Raw genomic sequence first — 15,708 nt, 5'->3', positions numbered from 1 at the left:
TGCTAACTGTCTTCTGTAACTCATTGTACCAGCTGTACTACAAAACTTTCTACGATTTTAAAAAGAACCACATGTTTAAAGCACTACAAACTACCGCCCTGGTAGTGTCATGAGAATAAGGAAATCGCTGCAAGCCTTCATATGCCCTTCTCTAGATATCCCTGACTTCAACAATCGGAAACTTCACTTGGTCAATCTCGGTAACCAACCCTGCGTCAAAAGCCTCCAGAAGTATGCGAAACTACCAGGAATAACCTATTTAGGCTTTATCACTCCGAGGATAAAGATTCAAAACCAACCAATATTAATCGACTACATGGGACTAATTTGATTCCACTAAAATGCAAAGTTGCTGAACCAAACTTCGAATCCACTGCCCTCCGAATCAATTCCATTTTCTCAAAATCGGGGAACTCCGGCTCTACTTCATGCTCAACTCTACCCGAAAGCATACCAGTGTCGCCAAAAAAATGTTAATCTCAGAGACTTTCGAAACAAAACGTAATTTTGTTTTATGCCAAACCAAACTTATGCCTACTCATCATTTTTTTCTGGTCTACGCATCTTGAACAATAAAACCCACAAATGGGTGCACACCGAGTTACTTTTGGCCTCCTTCTAGTAGGAGACTGTTTATTGCGGTGAGTTTATCGTAAAACGTATCAAAAATTATGGTTTGTGTTATAGTCGTCATTTTAGTTACGTTGAATATATGTAACTCGTGACCAGCGTCACTACATAATCACAGTTCAGCGTTTTCTGGTACAGACGTTGGAATTGATTACTACCGCACTGCGCGTGTAATCAATTGAGCGTTCTGTACCACGTTCCTTAGTTGATTGTTTTGCGTTTCTTTCTTACTATATATTGCGTTGCTTTTATACACTGAATCAGTAAGTAACAAACCAGCTCAGTGGCCGAGTGGTTTCGCCTTCGGCTCTGGTGCTGGTAGATCTGAGATCGATTCCAGGTCGAGTCAAACCGAAGACTTTAAAAACGGTACCGATTGTGTTCTATCCTGCACAGCGCAGTGAGAATGAGTCGGGTGATAATGTGATAACATCGTAAACCTGATATAAATTAAAAATGAGCCCTGTCGCTAAAAGACCTTAGCTGTTGTAGAGCGACAATAAATAAAACCATAACATTATTATTATTATTATTAGTAAGTAACAAGAGGTAAATGGTTTTCTCACTTGGTTGGCTATCGCTACAATTATTATTGTTTATTTTATATTAAACGTCTGGAAATACAACAGTTTGGATGTAGTTAAAGCAAGCAAGTTACCATGCGGCACGTTTACCGGAAGTAGGCGCTATATCATTCTGACTGGCTAAGACGTGCCAATTGTTTAGCTAATTAGCGCATCACGTCAGCCAGCAGAGTAGCTGTGTGGGTTGTTTGAGTAATCTACTGCGCTTAGATTGGTTTCAATTCCGCAATGTGCGTTTGCAAAGTTTGGTGAAAGGAGGAAATATTAGAGAATAAAACATATTAGGGTGGATACATTCCTAAAATCTTGTTTTTACACAAGTTCTAGCAAAAGATATGTTGTGTCACTTTCAAGCATCGCCGGTGGCAATAAGATTGATGCCTATGTTTAGAGAATCAATTTGCTGATGACTACTTTTTAGGGCTGTAAATATAAAATATCTGGTCACTTTAGCACGAACGAAATTAGTTTGTCAACTTCGCTGAGAGAAGAGTCAATATTAGAGCTGCTAGTTCAGTTGAATTGGGTTAATCTTTTCGAGCCCTTAATATCAAGTAATGTATATCAAGTAATGTATCAAGTAATGTATAATATAACAACGTTTGATGCTTTATTGAGAAAAAACATGTTTTCGTTTATCAACCGTTGCATTCACTCCTCCAATCGCTTTATATCAGACCTGATGTCATCTGATTGTTTTTATCGCTCTGAATACTTTCAATTCTTCCAACGCTCATTGTATATAAATTTGTAACAGTAGATAGCCCATTTAGTGAGCTTTTAAACCGACGGCATCCAAGGTGGCTCTCTGTGATCTTTGTGCATTTTCAGTTTGTGTATTATTTCGTTGTTTTTGTTTTGGATATGGACAACTTTGTTTGACGCAAATAAATAATAATAATAATAAGTCAGTTAAGCCGGTTGTTGAAAAACACCGCTCACTTTTCTACCCAGGGTGTAATAAGTTGGGTGGGCGTAGTTATTGAAGCAAACCTGGCCGACAGAAAGGAACTGGCCACCCTACTCTCGTTGGTGCCGATGGCTTAGTATAATGAGAACCTTGTCTTCTCCCGATGTTTGGTTCAAGTATGGAACCCATCTTTTACCGATGACTGTTAGCACGCTGTCGAGCTGCCTTTATGCCGCATTCGCAGCCGAGTGCCGTCCGTGAGGAAGTCCATGAAATTGTCAACGCTTGCTCTACATCATTAGGAAAGAAATCTGCCAGTGCCGGTTTTAAGGTATTTCGGACCCTGTGTGGAATATTCTTTGCGGGCCCCAATAACAATGATCTAATTCAGTAGCGTAGCTAGGCATTTTGAAAGGAAAGGGGAGGTTTTGACGGCCGGGGGGGTCTGGGGGGCCTCTCCCAGAAATTTTTGAAATATTACTTTGAATTTGGTGCATTCTGAGAGCATGTTCAACAAAAATTTGTGTATGAATATTAAAACAATGAAAACTATTAATACTACAAAAAATGCTCAATGCTAAGCAAAAAAGCAAAGCAGAGCGAATATGTGATTACCCTAACCACGAATATTTAGTGAAATAACCCGAAACACGAATTTCAAAATAAACAGGCTAATGTTTGTTTAAACTCAAAAACTGAAATGGCACAGGTAAGAAAATTGCTATCACTATTTCTGCACTAAAAATTAGACCAAAATCGCTTTTCAGATTTCAACAATCAGCAAATGTTTGACCTAGGCCCAAAAACCTTTCCCAAATCAAATTGAAAACTTTCTGACCGTCTGCACTAGAATGACCATTGAAACATCAATGGAATCGGGAAGTAATACTCTAGCGCCATGTGACAAATAAAAGTTCAAAAAAGCAACCCCTAGATGGAGATAGTAAATTTTGCGGTTTGGGAAATTTTAAGATTGCGCAAGACAACCATGCCTTTGGCAAATCGGGTTTGATCTGGTCATGGAAAAGGTAAGGAAGTGTAATGAAGAGTATCCTTTGCCTAGGATGCAGATATAATTCAGATATATGCATTGGAGAATGTAGAAACTTATTTAAACATGTATATTATACAGGCTAGTGTGGGGGTGTTCAGAGCCGGAGGCAAATTTACAAATGTCTGAATATTGCAAGCTGGTGTAAATTCGTTAGCAAGAGAGGTAGGCGAGTGGTTACTGGTTAGCTTCTTCAAATTTGGCATGCAAGACCTGACTTCACATCTATGGTTGCTTAAGCCTGATAGAGTTTTAGTCACGCAGAGCAAATCAACATATTTTCAGTGTTGTTTGCGTGTTTCTTGCTGCTGTGTTGATTGATTGATTGAATCTTTATCCTCGGACTGGGAAAGCTTCTTGCAGAGCTTAATCCTGGCAGTTTCGCATTCCTGTAGAAGCTTGGAATCACTGACGCAGGCCCGGTCACCGAGATGGACAGAGTGAAGTTTCCGATTGTTGAAGTCTTGTTACCGGGGAACTATTCCATCCATTAGATGCCGCTGAATGAAGAGCAGTCCTTACGTGCGTTGCTCAAGCGCACACCCCGAGAGTCGAACCAGCGCCGCTTGATCTTGAAGCTTCTTCGTTCCAGAAGTGACGCGCTAACCAATTGAGCTATTTTATTAATAAATTTTGTATGTCGACTATTGTGTTCCCAAGTCTTTAAAATGCTTGGATTGATATTTTTGCACTAAATAAATCAGAATTAGGAAAATTGCGGATCCCGTGGCAATTTATATTGTCCTATGGACCAACATCATTTTTGGATCCATTACGCCAAGGTTTGGTACTTTTTTTCGGATGAAACTATCTTAAAATAATCAGTAGGTATGCAGGAGCTAACCATGTCAAATGTAAGTAAATTTATTCCAAAATAAGCATGCAATGGAAAGATTTGTAGTATCCACGAATTTCCCCAACTGTGCAATTACGCATTAGGGATTTTTATGTAAACCGCGAAATCCTTGCTCTCAATCATGATTTTCGTCGGTATGTTTAAAGTTGTTGCAGTTTTTAGCTGAAATTAATTCTTTGTAAAGTAGACGCAAGTAGCTAGAAGTGATTACCACCAAAAATATATATATTCAGAATTAAACAGTGGGTGAAGAAAAATATTTCGTGTTTATGAAAAAAAATTCGTGGTTAGGGAAATCACTAGTACTGTAAAATGGTGCTGTCCGGTGGCATAGCAAAATAATAAGATCATGTTTTCTTTGACATTTTTCGGATTACCGGTACTGCATTTTCTGAGTAAATTGCGGGCCCCCTAATTTGTGGGCCCTGTGCGATCGCACGGTTTGCACACCCCAAACACCGGCACTGAACCTGTGTTTGACTAAATATTTCTTCTGATTGGCATGTTAACCAATTCCTGTAATATTCAAGTCATCATCTAAGCTAGGGCTATTAATAAACAGATTGTCTAATTAATTGTTACATCATATACAAATCAAATTTATATCTTTCCCACATAAAATCAATGATGGCATTTGACGCTGAAGCCGACGTTATGGGATTAAGGAAAGCTATGAGAGGAGCTGGTAAGTTTTAATATCAATGTTATGGCTTGGTTGCAGTGGTCATTGCATGAAAAGTGTTTTGTTTTGAGTGTTTCGTGAAGGAGATGAGTGTCGTGTTCCATGAGCGAGTCGAGTGAGTGTCATGTTTCATGAAAAAGTGGGTGATGACCACAAGAGTGAGGGAGCATTTGGATTGAACTGTTCTCAACAGAAAAGTGCCATTAAAGATCATATATGACAGAAAAATTGCCAAACTTCTTTAAACAATAAACCATCCCTGGAGTCATTTAGAATTGTGCGTATATGCTTCACCGAATTTGATACTAAAAATCACGAGGCTGCTCAATAAGTCCTGCAATCCTCTTCTCTATAGGCAGTTGTTCGAGGCAGGTGCATCCTGTTCTAGATGAGTATGGACCTAGTTTCGGTTGATTGAAATGTTTATGATCGCTTGCCGCAGCTAAAAAATAATGCTCGATATCCAAAGTCCTACTAATTATGTCGCAATAAATTACTCTTGACTTCTCTACCAGCTCAACACAACTGAGAGGTATAAACAATGTAATGCACAATTAAGTCAAAAACAATTCACCACACACACTAATCAATACTAGGGTGGAGTGAAAATAACTTTTTTGCGAAATTCAAAAACATAGCCCCCTAAAAAGTTGCTTTTGTTCATGAAAAACACATTTGTGAAAAAAAAAATAATATCTTGATGAATCTCAATCCACAAATCAAAGATGGCCGCCAACTTTGCTTGAAAATACAGTAAATTTATCATAACTTTGCCAATACTTGCCCAATTTTCATCATATTTCGACAAGCTTTCCTCGTTTATGTCATAAAACAATAGCAATACATATGATGACAGCGTGAGCAAATTATGACGTCACCAAATCCAATATGGCCGCCAAATTCATTTTTTTGCATGTCCTATTCCATGTTACACACTTCTTTTTCGATTTGCTCCAACGTTTGACAGTTATATGGTTATGCTGTCTTCTGTCGTGGGTACGATTGTTCCTCTTGATAATAGTAAATACAGATGGAAGCTTTATTTAGTATAGTATTCATCTAGAAATTAAAAATACCTTCAATAATTGCAACAGAGTAGGATAGGACGTTTAGCCGTTAAGCCCATAGCATTAACGTTTCCAGTTCACGTCACGTGGAGGTAGTCCTACAGGCTACACGTGAACCTTTTAGGGGACAAACCGGGGATGGAATGCGTTTGTCGCCCAAGGGCATTCTGGGAAGTCCAAGGAATATGAATTTCACCTCAGAATGACCTGTTCAATGTAACCTTCACTGAAATTCTAAACTTTGAAATCAGCCTTGCTGTCAAACTTTGGCATTTTGCACCTGCTCTCTAATCGAGCCCTGATGAAACCATTTCTGTTATCTTCTCCACAAACGGAGCCTGGAGCCTCTGTCACAAGCTTAACATGGCGTTCCACAGCCTGGTTATGACAGGGGAAACTTTCAACTGTGAGAGGACTCATCGTGAATGGATTTGTTTTTATCATATGTCACGATTTCTTTCTATCTCTTACCAGGAAAAAGACTTGGAAAGGTTCAATGACGTAGTTTAATGGGTCAAACCGAAAAGCAGTCAATTAAATGTCGAATAATTCTACTAGTGAAATGATAATCTGACTTCTTGAAGAACTTTAACGAACGGCTTCTCAAATAACTCTAATTTCGAACACAATTTATATCAGCACCAATTCTCATCTACTTGTATTCAATTACTTCAAGTCTCAACCACCAATAATTTCTGCATCAACTACCAATCCACAACTCATAACACAACTCCCATAATCACATAATCAACTCAATAATCGACACTGCCGACACTGCCACAACATCGACACTGCCATAAACAGCGCCCTGCGCACAGTGACCGGATGCCTGCGTCCCACACCATTGGACAATCTCCCCATTCTCGCTGGCATCCAACCTGCTGAGCTTCGTCGCGAAGAAGCCACTCTGTCCCTCGGTCGACGGGCACTGGAGCCTAATCATCTTCTCCACCACAAGATCTCTGCCTTCCCAAACGGGCACCCCCGCCGACTGAAATCAAGACACCCATTCGTGCCAGCCGCTCGGCTTCTGATCAACGAAGCTGATGAACAAGACATCTCTGCGGCTACTCGGGCGGACCATAAATGGAATTCTGAATGGAGGTCAAGCACCACCAGACTCCATTCATTTATCCCCGACGCCGACACACGCCCAATCGGCCTGACACTACAGAGACAGGCGTGGGTGCGCCTCAACCGTCTCCGTACGGGCGTCGGCCTTTTCCGCTCAACCATGCACCAATGGGGAATGGCTTCTTCCTCCTCCTGTGAATGTGGTGCCGAGGAACAGACCGCAGACCACATCATCAATGACTGTACCATCTTCAAGCCACCTAACGGAGTGGAAGGTCTGCGCGTCATGGATGATGAAACTAAAGACTGGCTGCTCTCTAGCAGCCTTCCAGTGTAGTCCGGGAACATCGTGAATCTGGGGTGGTAAAAGAATAGACCCTCGGCCCCAGAAGCTCAGACGACGACGACGAACTCAATAATAATAATCATCATAAACTACACCACTATTTATAGTTGGTTGTTCAGTCCAGTAACTTCGAGAAGGTTACGTAAGGTTACATCATAAAGAACCATTGTTCTATCAAGCAGCATTTAAATGTAAACAACAGAAGTCTCTAGAATGTCACGTAGGGAAAATGATTCCAGAAAACACATTTTCATAATACAGATTTCGTAATCAGAGGTTACTTCAGGTCATAACCGATAATAACACATCGCACCAGAATTCTACAACCAAAACAACACGCTCGTTGAAGATACAAAGCAAGCCATCGCGAGGCATTGCACCTTGATTGTGACATACGCCCCCCCTTAGAATATTGTTGCAAACAATATAACAACACAATCAATACAAAACATATTACAAAACAACTAATTACTCAATAAAACAATTCTCATAAATCCATCGTTGCATGATCTACCAACGATAGCTTTTCTCAAAACAATAGTCACGTTTTCTGCGAAAGTTTCCATCGTCCTCAATGACTTTAGTGCACTGGCGAGCAAGATGACCCATCTTCCTACATCGGAAACACCTCCTCTCCGGACAGTCCTTGGCGAGATGACCTTCTCTGTGACAGTTGTAGCAAACCTTTTCATCAAAAGAGCAGCACCTGGCTATGTGTCCAATCTCCCCACATCGGTAGCAATGGTTGTCACGGCAACGTCTGTTTTCCGAATGTCCGCCATCAGCAACGCACTCCCTAGCGAAATGTCCGCGTCTACCGCATCTATAGCAAACTCCAAATGGTCGTCGCCTGCCTCTTCTCCTCGGTTCTTCGCGCTCATTGTATCCATGACCGTGAGATCGTCGCTGATTATCTGCAGAACAATCTCGAGCAAAGTGACCATTCTTGCCACAAGAATAACAAGTAACTTCAGAATTTCTCTCACTGACATTTCCGATTATAAGATCAACTAAAGAGTTTTGTAAACATAACGCTTTCACAGTCCCACTACAATACGGGGTTTCGATATATATCCTTGCTAACGGTCCTTGGATTGAAGTGTTATTAATCGACATCACAATTCCAGTTTTTCCCGTTAACTGACTGTCTTTAACCAAATCTCTCCTCACCATTATACCCGTAAAACCAGAATCACGTAAAACTTTTACCTTTTTGTTTCCAACTGTTCCATCCACTACTGGCAGGTAATCTTCAGGTATTATTTTTTCGCAAACATTTTCATCCGGTTTCTCCTCCTCAAGCGTGGGTTCAGGAATCATTAACGCACAACCGCATCGATAAACGTCCGTGTCTTTATCTTTTCCAGACTGATTGGATAGGGAAAACGACTTGTCCTTGCATTCCTTCGGTTCGTGTCCTTGCCTATTGCAACGATTGCACCACTTCCTCGATTCCTGATGATTTCTGTTAGTCTTCCTCCGGCAGTTAACAGATTTATGACCTAAGCCATTACAATTAAAACAACGTACTTCTCTTGGAACCGCACCTCCTTTAAAATTATTTGTCTGCTCCTCGTCATCATCGCATGACAACGTCTCTTCAGTCGACAACTTCTCATCATGAGCAACTAAATACTGTTCTGCCACACTGGCTATGTCTTCTAGAGTCTTTGGACTTCTCTCCATTAAATAAACAGACAGATCTTTTGAACATGAATCTGTGAATTGTTCCTTAACTATAAGGTTTGCCAATCCGTCCAATGATTGGTCGGCCCCCGAAAGTTCAAACCATTTTAACAAAAGGTTTCTTAAACGTTCAATAAATTGACCTGGGCTTTCGTGTTGTTCAGGCTTTGCCTCACGGAATCTTTGACGGTATCCATGCTCGGTAAAATTGTATCGCTTTAACAAAGCTAACTTCAATCTGTCGTAGTTCATGGCCTCTTCTTGTGAAAGTCTTGAATATACATCAAGAGCTTGTCCCGATAATAACATGCTTAGCTGGGTAGCCCACGTCGACTTCTCTAATTTGGCTATTGTAGCATATCTTTCAAATCTTAACAAATAATTATCTAACTCATCTTTTTGTTTAACAAATGATGGCAAATCTGGACGTCTAACTTGCGCCACAATAACATCTCGAGCATTATCGTTAGTAGAATTAGATCGCTCACCAATGTCCAGTTTTTGTTTTTCTATACCAAGTTTTAACTTTTCCAATTCATATTGCGCTCTTCTTTCTTCAGCTTCTGCTTCGTACTGCCGTTGTGCACGTTTTTCTTCAGCTTCAGCTTCACGCTGTGCTCGTTTTTCTTCAGCTTCACGCTGTGCTCGTTTCTCCTCAGCTTCAAGTTGTGCTCGCTTCTCCTCAGCTTCAAGTTGTGCTCGCTTCTCCTCAGCTTCAAGTTGTGCTTTCCTTATTTTACGAGCAGCTCTTCTATCTTCTCTTTCGTCAGCTTCTCGCTGAGCTTTTTAGTCCATTATCTTGTGATACTCTTCCATCACAAACTGAGACTTTTCATTGTCACTCAGCCCCATTCGTTCAGCCATGCTCCGTAAGTCTTCAATCATCTCATGTTTGACGGCATCCGCCATTTTGACAGCTTGTTGTTAATTTATTATTCTTTCGGAATTCTTCGGTAATCTTCGGTTTTTTCGGTTTATCCTTTTTCGGTTAATCCCGGACGAGCCCCCAGAATGTCACGATTTCTTTCTATCTCTTACCAGGAAAAAGACTTGGAAAGGTTCAATGACGTAGTTTAATGGGTCAAACCGAAAAGCAGTCAATTAAATGTCGAATAATTCTACTAGTGAAATGATAATCTGACTTCTTGAAGAACTTTAACGAACGGCTTCTCAAATAACTCTAATTTCGAACACAATTTATATCAGCACCAATTCTCATCTACTTGTATTCAATTACTTCAAGTCTCAATCACCAATAATTTCTGCATCAACTACCAATCCACAACTCATAACACAACTCCCATAATCACATAATCAACTCAATAATAATAATCATCATAAACTACACCACTATTTATAGTTGGTTGTTCAGTCCAGTAACTTCGAGAAGGTTACGTAAGGTTACATCATAAAGAACCATTGTTCTATCAAGCAGCATTTAAATGTAAACAACAGAAGTCTCTAGAATGTCACGTAGGGAAAATGATTCCAGAAAACACATTTTACATAATACAGATTTCGTAATCAGAGGTTACTTCAGGTCATAACCGATAATAACACATCGCACCAGAATTCTACAACCAAAACAACACGCTCGTTAAAGATACAAAGCAAGCCATCGCGAGGCATTGCACCTTGATTGTGACATCATATTAATCAAATCTTCATTGCTAAGGTTCTTGGTGTGGGGAGGTTCAGTGATATCTTCGTGCCAGTTCAGTGCCAGTCAATTATTTCTATATAATTCCTAGCGTGAAGGCTCAAGGTTGGCACTCTAAAAACTCGCACTGTACAGCTGCTCTTGCGTTCTCTGGACTTCAATATTCGCCTGAGAGCCAGTTCTCTGATACTGATGTTGTCGTCTGCCAACATTGCCAGCAGAAAGTGTTCAGGTTGCGCAAAAAAGACATTTCTCTGGATAGCATTCATAACAACTTCCTTAAGCTCATCCTCAAGATATCTGGCCTTGTCTACCATGTTGTAGACATGTTTTGCTTAATAGAGAATTTTGCTTAATAGAGAATTTTAATAGAGAACCACATCGGTGCATTCACTTTCAAAATAAAAGTGACAACAGTCTTCAATTCTATAGACGGTGCTTCTGTTGAAATATACAACTGCAACATGCGATTTGTTAAAGTCAGCCATCTTGCTTGATTAATTGTATCAGGGCATCTGAGTGAAAGGTCCAAGGAGCAACAACCTTTGCTAATAGCCAGACAGATTTCAAACAGATACTTCTGATCTGTGCTTAAGTCTTTGGGTTGCAGTATGTGCTCTAAATCACAAGGTATTTTGTCAAACTTTACCAGTGGTTGACGGTCACAGGTATGAACGGCTTTGCTGATTGGTCCTGCAAATCCATGGGGGCCAGTAATTGGACCATTTAGCTTCTGAAAAAGATACCTGAGAGGAATCTTATTAGCATGCAACAGGCAGATACACCATTATGGTTTACCTAGTGACTCTTCAATTAACCAAATGACTCCCTTCTTTACACCAGTATTGACGCCTGTTCCATCAGTAGGCTACCAACTACATTGAGTTCATTTGTATGTACCCCCCTTTTTTCTAAATAATCTAACAACCTTGAAGCTATTTCAGCCCCTGTCCCGTTACTTGCAAAAACATGCCCGGAGTAAAATGATCCTGGTTCTGCTATAATTGTCATGTGTTCCTCTGATATTATTTTACAGTGAAATTTGCCATCAATCTCTTTTGCTTTAAACATTGTCTTATCTTTTCGGCCATCAAAATATAAACCTGTAATCTTTGTGCTGGCTTCACCTGACAAAGCTGTGCGTTTCTTCATCCTTTCCCTTCGAACTTTGCTTCTGTCGATCACCAAGGAGTAGCCGCCTTGAACATCAGCATGAACAGAACTCGCAATGGCTTCTGCTGCCCTATCTGAAACTCCGTATCTGTCACATATGGTTGCCATTGTTTGCAAAGAATCGGGGAAGACCTTTCTCTTCTTTGGACAGGAAGCATCTATATATGCACCACTATTGTTAGGACATTCTGTGTCGCTGTTACTGTCACTATGATAAACCTGAGATGATGCAAACGACTGAGTTGCACAACTTCTTGCGGTCATTTCACAATGCTTTAACAACGTTCTTCTTTTGTTTCTTTTTTCTAGCTTTTGTCTTTCTGCTTTATCAATTCTACCAATAATCATTTGCCTGGCATTTCTTTGATTTATCAGAAATTCTACGAAACATAGCAATATAGGCTAACTGCAAAACATGGCTTGAGTCAATTAATATGGACACGACTGTAACTATTTCTGGTATAAGATGAACACTTTTGAACAGGTCTGCAATACGCAATCATACCCATTAAAGAAGAGAACGTAGCCTAGTACAGTGCTACTCAAACGCCGGTACGCGTACCGGTGCCGTTACGCGAGCTATTGGCTGCTGGTACGCGGTCAGTTAGGAGAAATTGTAAATTGAGTAATTTGTTTTATGTTGATCAGAACGTCTATATAATAATTCATAGGGAAAGTCTTGCAACCAAGAAATTGTCAACGAAGTTAAATGATGTGCTTTGCGAGGTCGTAAAAATTGTTAATTATATCAAAGGAAGTGCAGTTAATTCAAGATTATTTGCCCTTTTATGCGACGATATGCAAGCAGATCACAGGCAACTATTATTTCATTCTAGTTTGCGTTGGCTGTCGAGGGGAAAAGTTTTATCACGCGTATATGAGCTCCGAAACGAACTGGCAGTATTTTTACGTGACAGAAAGCCAGATTGGGCGAAGCTATTTCTAGATGAACAATGGCTTGCTTTGCTAGCTTACATAACTGACATTTTCGTTATTATGAATGGTCTTAACACTTCAATGCAAGGAAAAAATGCTTCACTTTTTGCAACAGCAGATAAAATTGATGCGGCATGCAACGAAAGCTGAAAGCATGGAAGATTCGAGTCTCGAACAATTGTTACGACATGTTTCCTAAGTTAGCCACTGTTATTGACGATGCTGGAGACAATTTGGACGTAAAATGTGTTCAAGATACTACCACAGAACATTTGTCAAATTTGGTGGAACGTATTCAACATTATTTTCCAGAACAAAAAGATCCACGAAGAGGAAATAAAAGGATTCGAAATCCATTTGCACCAACTGTAAACGTAGAAGGGTTAAATATAAGTGTCGATTTAAAAGATAAATTATTGGATCTATCTGCTGATGAAAGTTTGCGAAAATCTTTTGAATCAAACTCCCTTGCAAGCTTCTGGGTCAAAATAAAAGCAGAATATCCGAGACTGTGTACCATGGCTATTAAAACACTGCTTCCATTCCCTTCTACATATCTATGTGAAGCCGGCTTTTCTACCATGAGCTGTTTAAAGGGAAAACACAGAAACGCGTTGGATATCCATGCTCCTCTTCGAGTAGCATTGTCTTCCATCGAACCGCAATTGGATAAGCTGGTTGCAAATGAGCAAGCGCACACTTCGCATCAAAATTCGAAAGACCATTAATAAAAGTGTTTCTTTACTTGTTTTTTTGTGTATTTGTTACAAAAGTAATAATGACTTTGCTCTTGTCTTTTTTTCGCAAATTGACCGGGACGCCAAGTGATGGAAGGTGCTCAGCCGGTACACGGCATAAAAAAGTTTGAGTAGCACTGGCCTAGTATATATCTATAAAAAAATGAAAGAAGAAATAGTAGAAATGGAAAAATATGCAAAAAAACATAATTTGGCGGCCATATTGGATTTGGTGACGTCATAATTTGCTCACGCTGTCATCATATGTATTGCTATTGTTTTATGACATAAACGAGGAAAGCTTGTCGAAATATGATGAAAATTGGGCAAGTATTGGCAAAGTTATGATGAATTTACTGTATTTTCAAGCAAAGTTGGCGGCCATCTTTGATTTGTGGATTGAGATTCATCAAGACATTATTTTTTTTATTTTTATTTTTCACAAATGTGTTTTTCATGAACAAAAGCAACTTTTTAGGGGGCTATGTTTTTGAATTTCGCGAAAAAGTTATTTTCACTCCACCCTAATCAATATACACAATGAAAACCGAAGGCATCACTTACTGCAGCGAAGCAATTTAAAAATAATTTCTCCTCGAAATCAAGTGCTCCTTCCAGAGGTCCAAACTCGAAGAGTAGATTTACGACCAGTGCACGAGACGGAGATAGGAATTTCTGGAGCGTGACGAATGTTTTTAAACAAATGAAAAGGAGAAAAAAATCGAGATTAAGTCTAAATTGTCTGTAACATCTCCTATCTGATAAATGTCCACGTAATATTTGCGTCATTGATGTGTGTCTTTTCCTTGCGCAATTAGGCGTCATGTGATTTTGCTTCTCCTCTGCCTTGTGCCATGTGATTTGCATTCTTATGCGTTCTTTTTTCGATTTTGTGTATGCAGATCAGTTTGGTAATGTCAATTTATATAGAATATCAGTCAGTTGGTTACTTGATAAGGGCTAACATGAGTATGGCCGAAAACGTTTGTAATTTTTAGTTTATTTTCGTGTTATTATATTATGTTAAATGCCGTGTGGTTGCTAGGTTTTATTTGTCTAATTGTAAGTTAGTAATGTAAAGAATGTTTGTGAAAGTAAAATAAAGAGAAAAAATACAAATGGTTTCACAATTTTTCTGTCGTGTTACATTCTTCTATCGAGTCTTCTAAAGTTCGTCGATACACAACAGATTGACACATTCTGCCGCAACGGAGTTATACACTGAAAAGTCCCTCCTACTGCACCGGGTGGCAAGCCGAGGGCAAACAACAAGGTGGTCCGCTGTTTGGGGCTCAGTGCCACAGGTACATGCAACTGGGCCCGTGTTGTAGCCCCACTCCACCATTGCAGACTTAGTGCGTCCAACACCGATTCGGACTCGATTTAATGTTTTCCACTTTGCCCAAGGAGCGTTTGCTCCTGGAGGGAGAGACTCTGATGGTGGGACTTTCATTTCAGTGCATGATGGGTCATTTTCGAATTGTTGTTTCCATTGCTTAAGTCTTGTTTCTTCTTTTGTTGGGGTTAGTGGCTGGACGTGTGTTAGGAAGCTTTTTCTTGATTTCAACCGGGTTTGTGCCGCGGTTTTTCCATATAGCCTAGAGCAGTTGGTTCTCAACCTTTTAACAATGGGGGACCGGCAAAATTTTTAAAAAGTGTTCGCGGACCGGCAACCAAAGATCGTAGTGAATAGAATGAATATTTGTAACGTTTTGTTAACCAAAGTTGTCGTTGCGAACCATAATGCAAAGTTTTAGCATATGATTTGTATTCAGGACAAAAATTGGAATAAAACGGCAATCAAATCAACTCAAACAGAATAATGTCAATCCATTTGCATACAAAATCAATGTCAGTGGGAAATTTGCTACTGTTACACTGCCAGTAGGCCTATGTGAGGAAAACGAGATATCAAAGAAGTTTCACACGTAGCTCTGTTTAGGCATCCAGGCAATATCTTTGCTTTGTTAGCTAGAGATGAAAAAGATTTGTCGTTTGTAAATAGCTAGTTGAAACAATTACCATCAAATCGATTGTTTTGAAAGTTAGGCACAAAATCGTTTGCAAGAGATAACCAGAAGTGTGACAATGATGTTTTTCCAATCTGGACTGCAAAGTAGAAGCACAACATATTGTAATTCAATCAGACTTTCTTTTTCAAGAAGATTAAGGTCGCATGTGTTGACATCATCGATGCATGGATTGTTTATCCAAAAGTTTCCATGTCGAGGATCTTCATGTTACGCAAAATGATCGTCAAAATTGTTAGCCAACTCTTTCAAGTGTTGACTCACAATGCTCAGCACCGCTTTTTAT

The 15,708-nt window shown here is 39.8% G+C and overlaps 1 protein-coding gene across 1 annotated transcript in view; it reads left to right on the top strand.

Moving 5' to 3' along the window:
- Positions 1-15,708, top strand: part of LOC145774452 (annexin A6-like) — a 62,274-nt gene that overhangs the window by 39,396 nt on the left and 7,170 nt on the right. Inside the window, exons 10-11 of the mRNA XM_082585707.1 lie at positions 2,369-2,447; positions 4,594-4,716. Of these exons, the coding sequence (XP_082441833.1) occupies positions 2,369-2,447; positions 4,594-4,716 (202 nt within the window). The remainder of the gene's footprint in view (positions 1-2,368; positions 2,448-4,593; positions 4,717-15,708) is intronic.

The sequence above is a fragment of the Aplidium turbinatum genome, chromosome 7 (assembly GCF_918807975.1).
Source record: "Aplidium turbinatum chromosome 7, kaAplTurb1.1, whole genome shotgun sequence".
Lineage (NCBI taxonomy): Eukaryota > Metazoa > Chordata > Ascidiacea > Aplousobranchia > Polyclinidae > Aplidium > Aplidium turbinatum.
The sequence above is the reverse complement of the archived record's forward strand: the minus strand, read 5'-3'. Positions and strand labels throughout refer to the sequence as shown.